At 36.6% G+C, this 17,876-nt stretch overlaps 1 protein-coding gene and 1 pseudogene across 3 annotated transcripts in view; both read right to left on the bottom strand.

Annotated features, from left to right (window-relative positions):
• Positions 1-17,876, bottom strand: part of ARHGEF3 (Rho guanine nucleotide exchange factor 3) — a 133,875-nt gene that overhangs the window by 44,894 nt on the left and 71,105 nt on the right. Inside the window, exon 1 of one of the 3 annotated variants that reach the window (XM_087709037.1) lies at positions 7,693-8,264. The exons of the other annotated variants lie outside the window; for them this stretch is intronic. Within the exon in view, the coding sequence (XP_087565163.1) occupies positions 7,693-7,788 (96 nt within the window). The 5' untranslated portion in view covers positions 7,789-8,264. Of the gene's footprint in view, positions 1-7,692; positions 8,265-17,876 lie in introns of those variants that run through there. 3 annotated transcript variants of the gene reach the window in all.
• On the bottom strand, positions 2,278-4,815 carry LOC148047988 (kinesin-like protein KIF22; annotated as a pseudogene).

The following is a 17,876-nucleotide window of genomic DNA, read 5'->3' as shown; positions in this document are numbered from 1 at the left end:
GGAGTATATTGTTTCTATTAATCTTTCAAGTTGGTCCCCTAATTTCATATTCTTAATTTGTTGTATCATGAATTCGCAATTTAAATTGTCAAATGCCTTCTGTGCATCCAGAAAGACGAGTGCCACTTGTTTCTCTGGATGTGCCTCATAGTACTCTAAAATATTTGCTATTATTCTAGTGTTATTCCTGATTTGTCTTGTTGGGAGAAATCCATTTTGGTCTGGATGTATATATCCATTTAATAGTTTTTTCAATCTCTCCGCTATTATTGTTGTGAATATTTTATAGTCGGCATTCAACGAGATTGGCCTATAGTTTTGAATCTGTTTTTTATCTGCACCTTCTTTAAATATTAATGTAATATGTGCTTCCCTCCATGAGTCTGGTATTTTTGCTTTCATCAGTGCCTCATTATACATCTCCAGCATCAAGGGTTCTATCAATTCGTTTAATTCATCTATTATTTTGTACCATTCTGCTGGGAATCCATCTGGGCCTGGCGTTTTATTATTTTTCTATTTCTGAATCGCCTGTTTCAATTCTAGTTTTGTTAATTTTTTTGACAACATTTCTTTCATATCTTCTGCTATTGTCGGGGTTTCTTCTCCATTTAAATATTCTTTTATTTGTTTTCCATCTACTTGTTCCCCTTTATACAGATTCTCAAAGCACTTGTATGCAATCTTTTTCTTCCCTTCTATTGTATGTTGTAGTTCACCAGTTTCCTCTTGAAGTCGATATATTAATCTTTTTTCTCTTTCTTTTCTCAATCTATATGACAGCCACCTCCCCGGTTTATTTGCTTGCTCAAAGAAGTTTTGTTTTGTTAGTTTTAGGCCCTTTACCATTTCTTCCAGGTCTAATATATTTAATTTATGTTTTGCTAACGTCCAATCCTTTCTAATTTTGTCACTTTGTGGCTTAGAGCCAAGGTGGCGCAGTGGTTAAATGCAGCACTGCAGGCTACTGCTAGATCAGCAGGTCAGCGGTTCAAATCTCACCGGCTCAGGGTTGACTCAGCCTTCCATCCTTCCGAGGTGGGTAAAATGAGGACCCAGATTGTTGGGGGCAATATGCTGACTCTCTGTAAACCGCTTAGAGAGACCTGAAGGCCTATGAAGCAGTATATAAGTCTACTGCTATTTTGTAATTCTATTTCTAAATTTTTGATTTACTCCTCTAATATCTTCTGTTGTGCCCATTTTTCTTTATTTCTTTTTGCTGAATACACTATAATAATTCCACGGGAATAAGCTTTCACGTCCCATACATTTTGTATAGATGTCTATTCTTTTGTGTTTTCCTTAAGGAATAACGCCAATTCGTTTCTACATTTTTTAATAAATTCTTTTTCTTTTAATATTTGCAGATTTAACATCCATCTTCACCTAGTCTTTTTTTCCCTTTTCCAGATTATTTTAATGGGGTTGTGATCTGCTCAAGTATTTGGTAATATTTCAATTGTATGTATTTCTGCCCCAATTTCTCCATTCATCCATGCCATATCAATCCGTGACCAAGATTGGTGTGGGTTGGAATAAAAAGTAAATTGTTTTTTTTCTGGTTCCATTTTTCTCCAAATATCTATCAAGTTTAATTCCTCCATCATCTCAAAACAGGTTGTTGGTAATACTTTTTTTATTTTTAGTTTTTTTGTCACTTATGTAATCTTTTTTACTGTCTACTATGGCATTATAATCTCCTATTATGCAGGTATTCCTCACTCCAATTTCTCTAATTTTTTCATGTAATTTTTTTATAAAAGTCCTCTGATTTTTGTTTGGGGCGTATATTGCTACCAGTAGTATTGTTTTTTGATTTATCCATATCTCTATCATTAATATTCTTCCCTTTGGGTCTGCATAAATTAAATTTGTCTTTATCCCATCTTTAACATATATCGCTATCCCTTTTCTCTTTTCTTCTGCTGATGCTGCATATAATTTTCCTAATTTAGGACATTCCAGGTATTTTATATCTTGTTTTTTAATGTGTGTTTCCTGTAAGCATATTATATCTGCCTTTTGTTTTGTTAATTTTGCCCAGATATGCTTTCTTTTTGTTGGCGAATTTAAACCGTTAATATTTACTGACAATAATTGAATTTCTTCTTCTATCCTCCTAATTCTCTATCTGTCTTTATTTTTTATTAACTCTAGTTTCTTTTTTGGCTCCTTGTTTTTAGTCTCACTTCCTTCTCTCTCTGTTGTTCTTCCTCCGCCCTACTACCTTCTCCCTGTTCTTCCCTTATTCTCTGTTGTCATTCTTCCTGGCTTCTATATTCCATCTCCTCCTTTACTACTCTGTTCCTCTTCCGGGCCTGCTAGTTGCTCATATAAATCCTGTGCCTTCTCCAGATTGTCAACTTTAATCCTTTTCTCCTGAAAATTGCAGGATTTTTTTCAACTTTCATGTCTAGCTACAGTTCTGGAATTCTTTAGAGAGTTCCCATCAAAAGTTATGCAGGTTTACTATACTTGTTAAATGCATGAAGTATTAATATATAGGTCATTTACAACCTTTATTTATCTGTATTTGCATCCCTGTTCTTATTTAAAAACAGGATGGTGACAAGATGAAAAACATGCAAATTTATTGCTTTAAGTAGCATTCAGTCTCCTTTGATGTCCACAATTGACACTCCCTATGAACCCACGGAGTTGAAGCTTACTATCATTATGAATATAGGTTACAGTGTATAAAATGGTTCTTCATTTTCAGTCTTTATCCCATTACATTGCAATTCAAAATTCCTGATTTTTTTAAAATAGCTAAATACCTTTATTAGTTAAATTAAAAACAAACACATGAGCAATATTAATAATAAAAACAAAGGCTGGGGTGGGGATACTGTTTCACAGTGCCATTTCAGTTACAGAGATTTTGAAATTTGCAGACATTTGCCTTAATAAAAGCATCTGCTTGCTTAGCTGAAATACTGTATATTTTTTCAAGATCCCGTACCTTCTGAAAAGATCCATAATTTTCTCTCCAGTTCACAATGAGCTCTGCTTTCTTCTTGCTAATGAGGTGTAGGCCCATAAGGTTAAGGTTAAGGTTTAATAAATTTATATGCCGCCCAATCCTGAAGGACTCCGAGGGGCTTACATAAAAACAATTTAAAAGAATACTAAAAAATTTAAAATAAAGAGACAAGGCAAGTTAAAAAGACACAACATGCACTTAACCCTAGTGGGGCTGGACCTCAATCAAGGGGTCAACAGCCCCAGGCCTGCCAGAATAGCCAGGTCTTAATAGACTTTCGGAAGGCCGAGAGAGTGCGGAGGGTCCGGATCTTTGGGGGTAGATCATTCCATAGGGCTGGGGCAGCTACAGAGAAGGCCCTCCCTCCCCCCGAGGAGCCGCCAGACAACATTGTCTAGTCGACGGCACCCGGAGAAGGCCTATCCTGTGTGATCTTATCGAACGATGGGAGATATGTGGCAGAAGACAGTCTCGTAGATATCCAGGTCCTAGGCCATGTAGGGCTTTAAAGGTGATAACCAGCACCTTGAAGCGCGTTCGGAGACCGATCGGGAGCCAGTGCAGCTCGCAGAGGATGGGTGTAACATGGGTGTATCTCGGTACACCTAGTATCGCTCGCGCGGCTGCGTTCTGGATCAATTGTAGTCTCCAAACACTTTTCAGGGGCAGCCCCATGTAGAGTGCATTACAGTAGTCAAGTCTTGAGGTGACGAGGGCGTGAGTGACCATTTGAAGTGCCTCCCGGTCCAGGTAGGGCCGCAACTGGTGCATCAGGCGAACCTGGGCAAAAGCTCCCCTGGTCACAGCTGACAAATGATGTTCTAGTGTCAGCTGTGGGTCCAGGAGAACGCCCAAGTTACGGGCCCTCTCTGAGGGGTGTAAGATTTCACCCCCCAGGCTTAGAGATGGAGTATCTGGACTATCCTTGGGGGGCAACATCCATAGCCACTCGGTCTTGTCAGGGTTGAGTGCAAGCTTGTTCATTCCCATCCAGACTCTGACAGCTTTCAGGCACTGGCACATTACTTCCACATTAAGATCCTTCATGGAACCCGAGTTCATGAGAGACAGGATTTTAGCTTTGCTATGAGCCAGTTGATCTGGATGGATCTCCACTTCTCATTCGGAGAGAGCCTTGTTTTTAGAGTTGAGGTCTAGAATCTTTTTCTTTTGGCTTCTGGTCTTCTGTTTCTTAATAACACTCTCCTTTTCTTCCTGAGTCTTGACAGGTATCTGCACTTGTTGGAGAGGCAGTACTGTGGCCTGTTTTCGGGGTTTTGAAGCTTGGGGGAAGGGCGCACCCTTGTTCTCCTGAGTCTGGGCTTCTATTTCTATCTGCTTTTCTTGAACTCTCTTCAGCTCATGGCATGTCTCATCCAGGAGTTTCAGAACATTCAGGCGTTCCCTGCATGGTATGTCAAGGAGAGGTAATGTATAGCCCCAAGCCTTTTCTTTCTCTAGGGCCTCTAATTGTAGCAGTCGTTCAGCCAAAATAGGGTCAAGATTCTTAAGAGGCAGCAAACAACTGAGTGGCTTCTCTTCGGATGGTCCTGGCTGTTCCCCTCTTGTAGGCAAGGTCTCTTGGCCTCAGGGCTTCCATCATTGAAGCCCAGACAAGGCCTCTTGGCATCAGTTTGTGGTAGGACTTTCTGGGTGAAGGGTTTATTCACAATTTGCTTGGACTTTGCAGCAAAGTTGAGGCTTGTGAGAGTGTCAAAATAATACTTCTTCTCTGGAGCGATATTTGCAATAATCAAGCTGTGGGCACTGCCTCCCAGAGAATCCTGTAGCAAACAGGTCAGCTTGCTGTCTCTATAGGGAACCTGATTTTAGATGGAGTCACAAAACTGAAAAATTGTGAAATTATAAATATTATTATCTTTCTGTGTATTTGGCTTAGTAATAACATGCAGTATCTTATACGTTATGAAAAAGCCTTGTGCCCATTTTAATGAAATCTACTGGCTAAATTAGTACATATACCAATAAGTAAAGACAATGGAAGCAGTTTATGACTGCACATCTGTCTACTTCATTTTGATATGTAATTTCTCTAACTGATACTTGTTAAAGTATCATTGTAACCTGAGTTTCCAACATTAACTGACAACAAAAATCTTAGATATGGAAATAAAGAGAAAAGCTGTGCAATTAAATGAACACTCAAAATAACTCTTCCTTACCAAACAGTCCTAAAAGTTTAGAAAAGTGTCTTGAACTGGACCTCAATATTCTTTTCTACACTCTAGAAAATAAAGTATAGAACTTGGATGGAACCATTAATCTAAACTATATAGCAGTGAAGCAGACTAGGAGAACTACATCTTCGACTATGCATCTCTCAACAAAAATCAGATGACTTAGCAGGCTCAACTGAAAAAGGTAATTTACTTATGAGTTGTCACAGACTGAATTCTTAAGCAGTGCTTGGCTTGTACAGATTTTAATACCACTGTTTGTTACTGTTTTTTTAAAAAAATTTACAAAATAAAGTAGCTCTTTCTGGAATTGAAAAATACAATAAAATTGTAATAAGATATTGCTTTCTTATCGGTCACATTTACACTTTCCCTCCTTTCCATTGCTTGTGTATCTGCAACTCAAACTATTCACAGTTCAAATTTCTTATACAAGCCCATATCCATCTACTTTTGGTGGTAAGTCTCCTTTCAAATTCTACTGATTTTATATCATGCCACAAAGATGCACTTCTAGGAACAAGCAAGATTTGTTCCAACAAATTTCAACATGTGTCTAATGATGACATGTTATGCTGTACTTTACAATATGTTTCAATATTGTAATAATTTTCATATATTGATATTGATACATGAGTTATCCAAAATATCAACTTATACATACAATGTAATATTATAGTACTCTCATAATAAAATCAAGAATATAGTTTAGGAATAAATACATGAATCACACTTTTAAACACAGGACTGTAATATCACATTATTCACTAACATTTTTAAAGCTATAGACATAATTTCAACCAGTTTCAATACTCATGGCAAATGAGAGAGTGATATTTTCCAGATATTTAGCTGCTTTCTTTAATAATATAATATTCTTTAACCAGGAGAAACCAGAGGCCATGAGTTCTGCCCCCCCCCCCCTTTCTAGCCATGAAAGCCAACTGGGTGACTTTGGACCAGGGTTGCTGTAGTAGGGAAAAAAGGAGTAGGTATGTCTTCTGTCTTGAGTTACTTAAAAAGTAATAAAGGTGAGTTAAAAATCAAAATCAAATCAAATCAATAAATAAACTGGTACTAGGTTCACTTCTGATATCATACATGATTTTGATCAGATTTGAATAATCACAAATCCAAATCTGTATTATTCATATTCTTGCATGCAATCACTTTGCTCTTTCCTTTTTGCAAGTGAATAAGCTGTGAGGTTTTTGTAGACCAACACTTGTTTTATGTTCCAACAGGGAATGTATTAATAGCCTCCAACTTCAAACCATGGTTCCATTTTCTTGTTTGTTGGAAACCATAAAAAATAGTTTCCCACTTAGAGCATAATGGAAAGCTATAATTAACCATTTCCTGGCTTTTCTTGCTCACCTGCACAAAGAATGAATTGAAACAACTGCCTGTGAAATACAGGAAGCGTATTCTTATTTTAGACTACAAAATGGAGATTTGTCAAGTTATGTGGATATTGTACTTTATAATTTCAAAAAGGGGTTTTATCTATGCATTTATTATTTTAAAAATCTTTAAGAGAAAACATCACTACATTTAGAGCAGCACAGCACTTTTCCTTTACATTGTTGATCTAAATAGTAAAATACAAAAATCAGATCTGCAGGAATCATCTCCATCTAAAAGTACAAAATGTAACTTTGAACCTCAAGGATCAAAATTATTATTCTTACAAAAATTAGATTTCTTTTTGATAGGTACATATGGAACAATTACAGTTTCTTTAAAGCATTCATGTTACAAACTATTTTAACTAATTCAAAGTCAGTTCTGGAAGCTTATATTTCATGCAATTATGCATCAAAAACAGTATAAAATGTAATATCATGCTTATTAAAATATAACAAAATGCAAAGCACTTTGTAAAGTAATATATTTCATAAGATATAATGGTAAAATATAACATGATATTTAGAAGAAATTACCAATTATCAAAAAGCTATGAGATGTATCAAGTTAACATAAATAATGTTAAAAAGTTGCATTAAACTACTTGCATAGAAAATTATCTCAGAATTACATACATATATACAACAATATGTCTTCAACTTTATCATTCATTCTTTCAGCATACTTGTTTGCCAGTAGGGCTGCCAGATTATAATAACTTACTTTAAAAAGTCAATATTAAGATCCTTTAGAATTTTAAGTATATAGTAATGATTTAGAAGAAAGTTTGCCTTTTCTACCTATGAAAAATACCACTGTGCATTTTACTAAATCAAAACTACTATTAGACAAACCTGTAAACACACAATAATTCTCAACTATCTGTACTGTAGCAATTAATCCTGTTTTAAGAAAGTATATTCTAGCTGTGTGTGTGGGTGTGCATCAGCGCACTGTTCCATTTGCATAAATCCTCTCAGTGCAAAATATGAGAACAGTATCCATCTCTGAGATTCTGAGTTATTGTTCTCCACTTCTCTAATGTAGATTCTTTTGATTAGAAAAGTACTGTGAAGCATTTCAAATATTTAAAAACCATACCTCTATTTCTCGTGCTGAGATGCTGGCTGTCTGTACTTCCAAGCCACAATTTGCTCTCTTGGCTGTGAGATAAAAGGGATAATCCTTTGCCACCATGGTGGCTGAAGTGGGAGCAGTTTCGGAGATCACTGCTGATTCTGTAGTCTACTGAATACTGAAAGGAAAGTCAAGTCTTCTCTTTACAGCCTCTGAGGCGTTTAGCAGCTTGGCGTTTGAACCTCCTCCTGCTGCTGCATTATCGAAGACAACTCTTGTATCCCACAGAAACAGGAAGCAGAACAGCTCATGAGTGTGTCAAGAAAGTGTAACAGAATACGGCTTATTCCTGAGACCCACCCACTGACACTGGATGGGAGGAGAATGTCTGACATACATCAGTGTACATCAGCAATATACAGTAATTTAGTCAAAGCATATTCAGAAGTCAGTGAAAAAACTGCACTAAAACCATATATATTCAGAAAGCAGGGGGGAAATACACTGCTCATAGACCTCATCTGTTTAAAAATACTATGTGAATAATGAACATTTATATCTAAAGAATATTTGCATATATGTACACACATAAAAAGGTGAAATTCTGTATGCCTAGTTGTACATTTTTATAAAGATTGTTGACATATACAATTCCTCCTCCATCCCTCCCCACATAGTCTAAAATGGTACACTCTCCTCAATCATAAGTTATCTTATGAAAACAGATTTTGAAGATGGCAAATAAAATGTTTACATACATACACACATGCACATACTCATACATAGGCACAAACTATATTATCTGAGTAGTGTTAATTATGAATACATATCCACTTTAAAAAATTAAATGTTTTCATAATTACGCCCCTTCAATATTATTTTCTGAACTGTACTTATTGAACTGTACTTATTGAACTGTACTTATAGGGGAAAAAACAAGTCAAACACTTGTTTATCTAACATTGCTGCCTTTTCTCATTGGGCAGCAGAAATGTCTGTTAAGACAGTTAAATTGCTCTTCAGTTTAAACAGACTACTTCTCCAATGCAAATAACATCAAACAAAAAAAATGGCCACACGGATGCTAGAATGTTTGAATCTATGTTATCTACCAAAGTATAAAAGGGACATAAGACTTTTGGAGACACCTTCATGTAAGAGAGATATGGCAAAATATTCTATACATATACTTTGTATTTTATTTCTATTGAACTTTTCCCATTAGCTGCTTAAAGTGCAATTGCAAAACAACATATTCAGGGTGCAAGAAAAATAACTGTGATTGAAACAATCAGAAAAGGGGGGAAACTTTTTAAAAACATTACAGAGGAAATTGCAAAAGATGCAAAAGTTGCAAAAGTTATCAACAATAAGGTATATTTACTAAAGATATGGACAGGTGTATTTTTTAAAAAAATGTAACCAAATTACACCACTTAATTCTAATAATTTTTGTAAACAAATATTTTAAGGAAGCTTCAAACCTAAAATAAACTTTGCATTTTCAGTTATTTTTTCATTGGATATATTCTGTTTTTTTATCTAGTGATTTGGCCAATGCGTTTTTTCTTAAAGGTAGCTAGTTTTAAAGGTGCAGAATCAATTCTTCAGAATTATGTTTTAACTTGTTATTAATCAATCTAGAATTTCCAAGAAAATTGAGAAAAAATGTAAATATTTGAATTGTATTCAGTCAAGGCTACATATTGTTATAAAAGTCTATCTTTTCCAAAGTCCTAAATCATTCAGCACTGAGTACTATTTTTCATTCTGGGATCTGGATGCTAAATACTTTTTTCTTTGCAAATTCTAAGCATGCCCAATAGTACATACCGTGCATTCTTCCTACAGTGGAAAATAAACCTGATAAAATATGATACAAGGTCATTTATGAGAATTATACAATATTTATTTCAGAATTTGAATGTGGGTCTTGGACAAACTCCAAATTAGGAAATATAAGAGACACCCAGAGCAGTTCTGGAGGAAAACAGAACCTAAGTATAGGAAAGAGCATATCTTAAGGATCACTTAGTAGCAATAAAGCCAGTAAAATTATTATATCTGCAGAAAGCTGGCAGGTAGCCCTGATCATCTTGAGTAAGAAGGGTTCAAGAGAACACTAACAGGATGGCTGGGAGGACTATTGTACCCCTCTATCAATTAAAGTTACTCAGATTCAGTTGGAGTTGGAATCTGAATATATAGATCATTTGGACTTGCATGAGGTATAGTCTCATCAAATAATTTGATGATCCAAATAAAGCACATTAGGATCTTTGGAATTATAAATTCAGCTCTCTGTTTTTTCAGATTAAGATTCCCTTCTTTTAAGGACTAAGAATTAAGGACTCTCAAGAGGTAGAGAATGCTTATTGAGAGAGGCGTCATTTCCTCGTGTTGAAAGAGGTCCAGCCTCTCTTCAAGAAACCATCAATGGACCAACAGAACTGCACAATTTTCATCTATTTGCAGAATATTGGAATACTCCAGAAGGCCTTGGAGGAAACAGATTATCTGGATCTCTTTCAGTTGGGATTAAGGAAACCCTACTCATGATAACTCATATAATCTCCCATTTGGATTAGTGTAATGCATATCACACTGAGCTTTCCCTGAAGAGAATTCAGAGGCTGCAACATACATACTGTTGCAGCACAAGTAATCTTTAGAGTTGTATGGCACTCATATTCTCCATTAGCTGTATGCATGTGATTCAAAGTCCTGGTTATCACCTACAAAGTCGAATGTGATAAAGAGCTAGGGTATTTGTGGGGAGAGCACCTTTACTAATTATTTTTCCTCACCCCACCAGAACTAACAGGGAGGGCATCCTGCATGGCTCTTCTACCCTGGTGTGTCATCTTGCTTGCCCCAGAGGCATAATCTCTTTGTTGCATCATCTGCTCTATGGAACAGCATCCCACAAGATTTGAATGGCCTTGACCTTGTTGGCCTTTTACAAGGCATTAAAGACCTGGTTGTTCTTATAGGCATTTGGGCTGGAAAGTTAAGCAGGCTCTGCTGGTTGATCTGGTTGGCTGTTGTTTTACAGCTTGTAAACTGGAATTATTTTTAGATCTCAGAGATAAGCTATGTTGATTATTCAAGTTGTTTTTATTTTTACTGCTTTTGGTTTTAATCCTTTGTAACTGCCCAGAGCAATTGCTGTGAGATGGCTGACTATTAGATTACTCAAATTAATAAGGGAGTGGATAAACCTTAATGCTAGTTAATACTAGGCCATGAAAATAAACTTTTAAAGGGAGGCAGTGTCAGGAACAAATACTAATAAATTGCTTTCAGAGAGAATGGAAGGGAGGGAGAAGGAAAGTTCTAAACAAAATTATCAAAAGTAAGGAGGGAGAGTTTGTGTGTGGGTGGAAATGGAAACCAGCTTGGAAGAGGAATTGTCTCTCTGAAGAAGAAATCCAGACACCATTACATCTGATAGGCTGGACCATGGATCCATCTGATCAATAGCTCTATGGGGCAAGCAAGAATAGGAGACTGGCAGGATAGAAGTCAAGGTAGAAGCAAGAAACTGTAATATCCTTTTGTGCTGTATCAGATCCTACCAGTGGTGGGTTACAACCGGTATGCCCGGTACAGGTGTACCGGTGCCTGCTAGGAGCACCGGGTACTGTTCCGGTATGGTGCTCTAGAGGATCTACCGGCCTGCCCGTGCTCCTTACCAGTATTTGAGCTCTTCGGCACTTCCACGTATGCGCACAGAGCGTACGGTGCCTGCGTGACACTCCACCAAGCAGCAGGAGCGTTGCGGAGCATCGCAGATGGCAAGTACGCATGCACACGCTGCGTGTGCTTGCTGCGTGTGTTCATGTGGTGGATGCCAGGCCCCATTGCGCTATATCGGTTGTAACGGGATCTGGAACCCACCACTGAATCCTACCTTCCCTTCAATCTGAACAGCATAGCAATATTTAATAGAATTTACATGACAAATAAGCAGAGATTGATTTTTAATATATTAATCAAATTTATACACCCCCACTTCACTAATTACTCTTTAACAAAACAACAATAGGCAAACCAGAGGTACTTTTCTGCTTTCCATCACTGTTTCCCAGAGTGAAGATACTGGAACTGTATTTTCAGAAAAATCAAACCTCCCTTATTCTTATAGTTTCAGTGGAGCCTGACATTTACTCTCTACAGATTTCTAAGTCATCCTCCTCCCCTCTGTTTTAAGGGAAGGCTCTTGAGTCTTCCCATGGTTGTCCCATGTCCATTTTTAACTTCTTACATGTATTTCTCTGTTCATTGAGTTCTTCTGGGAATGCTCTCTCCCATTACTCAAGGAATCTGTTTCTTCCCTGATTCTGGTGTGTCTGTCTAGGTTTGTCCTGTCTATCTAAGATATCATACATAGATACATTCAGCACAAAACTGACATTAAACACAAACCAGACAGGTCAGAAAGTCAATATGATTGTTAAAGAAGAGAAGGAGAATGCATTGATGCAAAATCAATATGATTTTTTGAATGAATCTTTGATTTTTAATTCCCATCTCATTTATATGAATTCACTGCTATCATCTGACACTGTTACATGCAAATCCTAGTTTATATTATAGGTAATACTTCAGTTACAACAGCAATTGGGGCTGGCACTAAATGATGCAATCATACAGCACATCACATGACCTTAGGCTTAGATAATTCTTATCAATGTTTTAGCAATCCAGGCAGTTACAAACATCATAACCAAGAGATGTGGGTTGTTAAGCAGGAACTGGCAGGAATTTCAGGTAAGGAGGAAGGGGGGAGTGTCTCAGGGGGTTGTGGGAGGTCCTGGAAGGTTAAGTGAACACTCTATGCAAGTTGTGTGAAAGGGTGCTGTGGTGCAGTGTGAACACAAGGAGGCAGAGAGAAGGCAGATGCAAATTGGTGCAACTACAAGGAGACCAAGAGAAGAAGAATGCAGATTGGCATGAATACAGGGAAGCTGAGCAAAGGAAGGCATGGGTCGGTGCAAGTGCACAGAGACTGAGGGAAGGACAGTGCAGCGTGGTGCACAGGAAGGTACATACCAGACTGATTTGCAATCTTCTATGATGGCTATATGAATGAAACACTATAACATAGTACACTCTAAACAGGCCATTTTAAAAGTCTGTGAAGAAGCTGCAGCTGATACAGAATGTAGCCACTACATTAATGTACTAAAATAAAGCAAGGCCTTGAAAAACATTCAACAGAAAAGGTTTGAAAAAAAGTATTTCTTTGAAATATTGGTGCTGACCTACACAGCCTTAATATTTCTTCTCTCATATGAAGCTACCATAAGGCCCAAACTTCTGCTTGATGCTCCTTCTCTGCCTATAACACAATGAATGCTAACTTGGACCATCCTGAAGTAATTCCAGCTCTGCTGCTTTTCGGTATGTACAGAACGCCGATTGCTTTAATAAATAATAAATGAATGTTTCCTTTTTCTAAAACAGTCCTCCTGGGAAATTGAATTTTTCACAAGGTTCCTTGTTTGTTCAACTCCTTTCTGTCCCCTTATCAAAGGGAAACAAATAAGCCCTATTGCTACTGAAAATCAAAGTGAAGCTGGCAGTCAGACAAACAATCCAACAAATCTTCCCTGACAAAGCCATGCAAACTCTTGAAAAGTACTTATAGAAATAATTGTAAAGTGCAAGTAACAGAATCAAGTTTGAGTCACATGTAACTTCATGCCTGCAGTGGATCTCTCAAGGCTGACCTAATGAACCTGTCCTTCTCCCCTTTGCAAGCTGACACTTGTTTAAAGCTCTGGTAGGACAGCTACATCCTGTTAAACTACAAGCAAAGGGTCATGCTTCTGTCACAACAGAACAAGGACCTTTAATCTGAATTCATGTTCCACATGAATTCAGTTTAGAAATTGATTATTGCCTCTCAAGAACAACTTTTAGAGCCTGATAATGAATAAGTTAAATTGTTCCTATTGATTTGGAAATCAAACTGCTATTTGACTTGAGTCATCAGTTTTCAAAGACTTGTAGATGACATTCTAGTTGCTAGCCAAACTCTCTCTCTTTCTCTCCCCCCCCCTCTCTCTCTCTCTCTCGCGTGCGTGCGTGTGTAGATATATAGATGCTTCCTTCTCTGTTTTTATACACCTATATGGAACAAGCCTGTACCTACTAGCGTAGCAATGTGATTGCTGAAGCTTTTATAAACAAAAGGTCAAGTCTAAAATATTAGCAAATCAAACTAATATTTGACACTAATATTTCTCTTCATGGAACAGAAATGATTTTATCTTTTCCTACAAACTTCTTTGTAAAAAAAACCCAGCCCTCTCCCTTTCTAATCTTTTTTCCTTTAGACTAGACACAGCCATATGTGCCATACATGCTTCAAAAATGAGTCAGATATTCAGCTTCATACAAATGCTCTCTGCTATTCAATATCCTACTTTCTTCAAGTTTCTGTGTGCGCCTTAGAAAAGGATTCTGCTCCTTTAAGTATCTTAATTAGTTTTAAATGATTATATTTCTTACAGCAGCAGTGCCTTTTCTAATAAACTCATATCTTCTGAATCACTTTCAGGTACACACAGGACTTCAGTGTTTCATGTTTTTCTATTCATTTCCAAAGTTCAATCTTTTTCAAACACCACTGCTCTCATCTGGGTTTCCCTAGCTGGAATCAAAATTCTATTTCTTCTCTATCTAGTCTGTGGCACATGTCTCTGTTTCCCCCTTCTCATTTTTTACTATCATTCCCTTCTTTCACCTTTCCAGTATAATAGTTCAGGAGTCCAGATTTTATTATTTCCCTTGTAATATTAATGTAGCTGCAGAAATAACAGTAAATCAGAGCATACGGTCAAATGTTCTTCCTGCTTGCAAAACAAAGGAGTGGACCCTCTTGCTTTCCTGAAATAATGCAGCATTGCTTACAATTACCCAGATGATTGTTTTCCATTCTTCGCTGATTTTTAATTATAGTTATGCTTCACCTGGTTCTTATTATACCTGGAACCAAGTGTCTCTATTTGTGCATGGCTGCTTTCCACAGATCTGTTCTATAGCATAGGGGATTAATGCAGCTGTTCCATGTAAGAACAAGGCAGGGTAAGAAGCAGTTTTTCTTTAACTCTGGATAATTTCATTGCAGAGAAATTCATACACAAACTGGCCCCCAGTCTGTCTTTGATATTCTTCTAATATTGCTATTAGTAGGATACCCTCAGTTGGCAAATCAGATTCCTGCTCATGCTATTTCATTCATGTTCCCAAGGCCAAACTGAAGAAGTTATAAACAAGCTTGGAAGATTATAAACTTCTACATGTTAAAGATAAGAACAGGGAGGGAAACAATTATAAGGAAAAGAATGAAGAATTCTGACTCATATGGGGGAGACTCAACTTTTGACTACTGAAAGTTTTCCTCAGCTTTCATCCTTTTTACTGCCAAATATTAAACAAAAGCATTTTAACTTTAAAGGGTATTATCCAAACTTGCTCCAACAAACGTTGCCATGTTTTCAAGCTTTAAGGTAGTACATCCTCAGGAACAGTAAAACATATTCTTCTAACTTCCCCTCCCAGGTCCCAGCAATCTCAGAACATCCACAAAATCAGGGAGTAAAAAGTAAAAGTTTTGGTTTAGGATTGACCACACCCATCAGTTCAGGTATCCAAATCAAAACATCTCTGATAGGTGTCTATCAGCTGCCTATAAGGCCTCTAGTGAAGGGGGACAACAGCCCCCTTGTAAATAATTGATTCTGATGTTATTAATCTGAACTTTTTTGCTAATATTTAATAATTTGCCTTTCTGTAACAAACCCATTATTCTGCATCTAACAATCTGGGAGAACAGATGTTTCTTAACTTTTTTGTGTGAGGCACTTTTTTATTTTTACCTTTTAGGTACTTAAAAAATGTTAACATTTTCCTTCTTACTCTGAAGACTTAGGTTCAGATCCTCCTGATTGCCCTTTTCTGAACTTGTTCCTGAATGAAGACTAAATCCTTCTTGAAGACTGGTAGAAAAACTGGGCAAACACTTCAAGTGATATCTGATCAATCAATAGCAGAATGATTACTTCCCATAATTTGAAAATGATATATATGCATGTACAGAAGATGCAGTCAAATTCTTTTTGCAGATCACATTACAGTTAATTCATATTCAGTTTTTAATCACATATGAAATGTCAAACCAGTTATCCCTCAGTCTGTACAAGTGAATATTATTTTTGTTTCTAAGGATAGAACAAAATTTAATTTTGTGTCTTCTAAGTTATTAGTTATTTTGTCCAAAGCATCGTCATTTCCAAATTGGATAAGTATTTTCTTCTGTTCTTTCTCCAGTTAATAAAATATTAGTAAAAACTTTGAAAAGTGAAGGCCCAGAACTGAGCACCGTGGCATCCCATTTGATATTTCCCTCCAATTTGATGAGGACTGTTGATGAGCAGCGTCTGATTACAATGTTAGAGCCAGCAACTTCTGCATTCTATTGTTATGCCAGCCACATTTACTTAGCTTGATAATGAAAATGGAAAGAATACTAACATAGTGAAGGTCATTAGAAGACTAAAAATTATTTGAGTCACAACTATTTTCAAGATTAAAAGTCACAAAATTGACAGTGAGAGAAAAGATGATGTAAAACCAGCACATGCATTTTTAGTACATACTTAAAAGATATCCAATTGCCAGACACTTATTAAAATAGTAATAATTAATAATATAAAATGTGTACTATTTGTTATTTCAAACCAGTCCTACATTTGAAGAACTATTTTTAGAATTGTTACTGTAAATCAACTACATTTGGCCAATTGCATATGATTATCAAAAAGTGAACTACAAAGTACGCAGAAAACTGCTTACATTTACACTAGATATTAGATCAAGTACATGGGTAGGGATTGAATCCATTATTCACCTGGAAGCTTTTTTATTGTTTCTTCAGTCCTGGAAGTCTATCGCATTTCCTAGTTACTTATCTTTTCTAAACCTGAAATGTTTAAATTTTGTATCATGCACAAAGTACACAACATAGGACAGACATCTCTAAGATACTTGCCAGAACAGGCAAAAGTTTCTCCTGGCTGTTTTCCAGCATTTCTTTTTCTAAATGATGCAGAAGAGAGAGAATGTTGTATCGCCTCCAAGCATATACAGTAAGTCTGCAGAAGAAGATGCACACTTCCATCCAGAAGATCTATACCTCCACCTAAGACTATTTTACCTCTATGGTTTAAAAAACTACATGGATGTCCAAGCAATTTTATTATAACAATTTTGAGCATCTTTTAAAAAAATATGAAAATAGATGGGTGGAGAGTAAGATCTAGAAAGTTACAATAAACACAAACTTCATCAAATTTCCTATTATGATGCTCTTCAAACTGTAACTACCATCTCCAGCTATCACAGTTGCTGGCACCATTGAGAGTACATCCAGCTAGAAAAGCCTGGACTAACTGATTTTATTGGCATTAGGCAAAAGGAAAACAACATTGAAGTGCTTCTGAGTATAAAATTGCCAACATTTTTATTCTCAATAATCAATCAATCAATCAATATACAGCTGGAAGGGACCTTGGAGGTCTTCTAGTCCAACCCCTGCTCAAGCAGGAGCTCCTATACCATTTCAGACAAATGAACTATCCAGTTTCGTCTTTAAAAAAAACCCAATGATGAAGCACCCACAACTTCTGAAAACAGCTGTTCCATTGATTAATTGTCTTCATTGTTAGGAAGTTTCTCCTTAATTCCAGGCTGTTTCTCTCCTTGATTAGTTTCCCTCCATTGTTTCTTGTCCTGCCAGCTAGTGCTTTGGAAAATAAGTTGATAAGTGTTTGCGGTAGCCTCTCAAATATTGGAATATCGCTATCATGTCCACCCTAGTCCCTTTTTTGTCTAGACTAGCCAAACCCAAATCCTGCAACCATTCATCATGTTTTAGTCTCCCGGCCTTTAATCATCTTAGTTGTCTTCTCTGCACTTTTTCCAAAGTCTTAACATTTCTTTTGTAAAGTGGTGATCAAACCTGGATGTAGTATTCCAGTATGGCCTTACTAAGGCTTTATAAAATGGTACTAATACTTGATGTGATTTTGATTCTATATGAGAACAATTTCCTGACTTACCATTTTAATTACTCATATTGGACTCATTCTGCTTTGGATAAAAACCCATCTTAATTAGATAACAAGCATTTATAATAC

The sequence above is a fragment of the Thamnophis sirtalis genome, unplaced genomic scaffold (genome assembly GCF_051295495.1).
Source record: "Thamnophis sirtalis isolate CommonGarterSnake01/CBP01778 unplaced genomic scaffold, rThaSir2_p1.2 scaffold_3, whole genome shotgun sequence".
Lineage (NCBI taxonomy): Eukaryota > Metazoa > Chordata > Lepidosauria > Squamata > Natricidae > Thamnophis > Thamnophis sirtalis.
The sequence above is the reverse complement of the archived record's forward strand: the minus strand, read 5'-3'. Positions and strand labels throughout refer to the sequence as shown.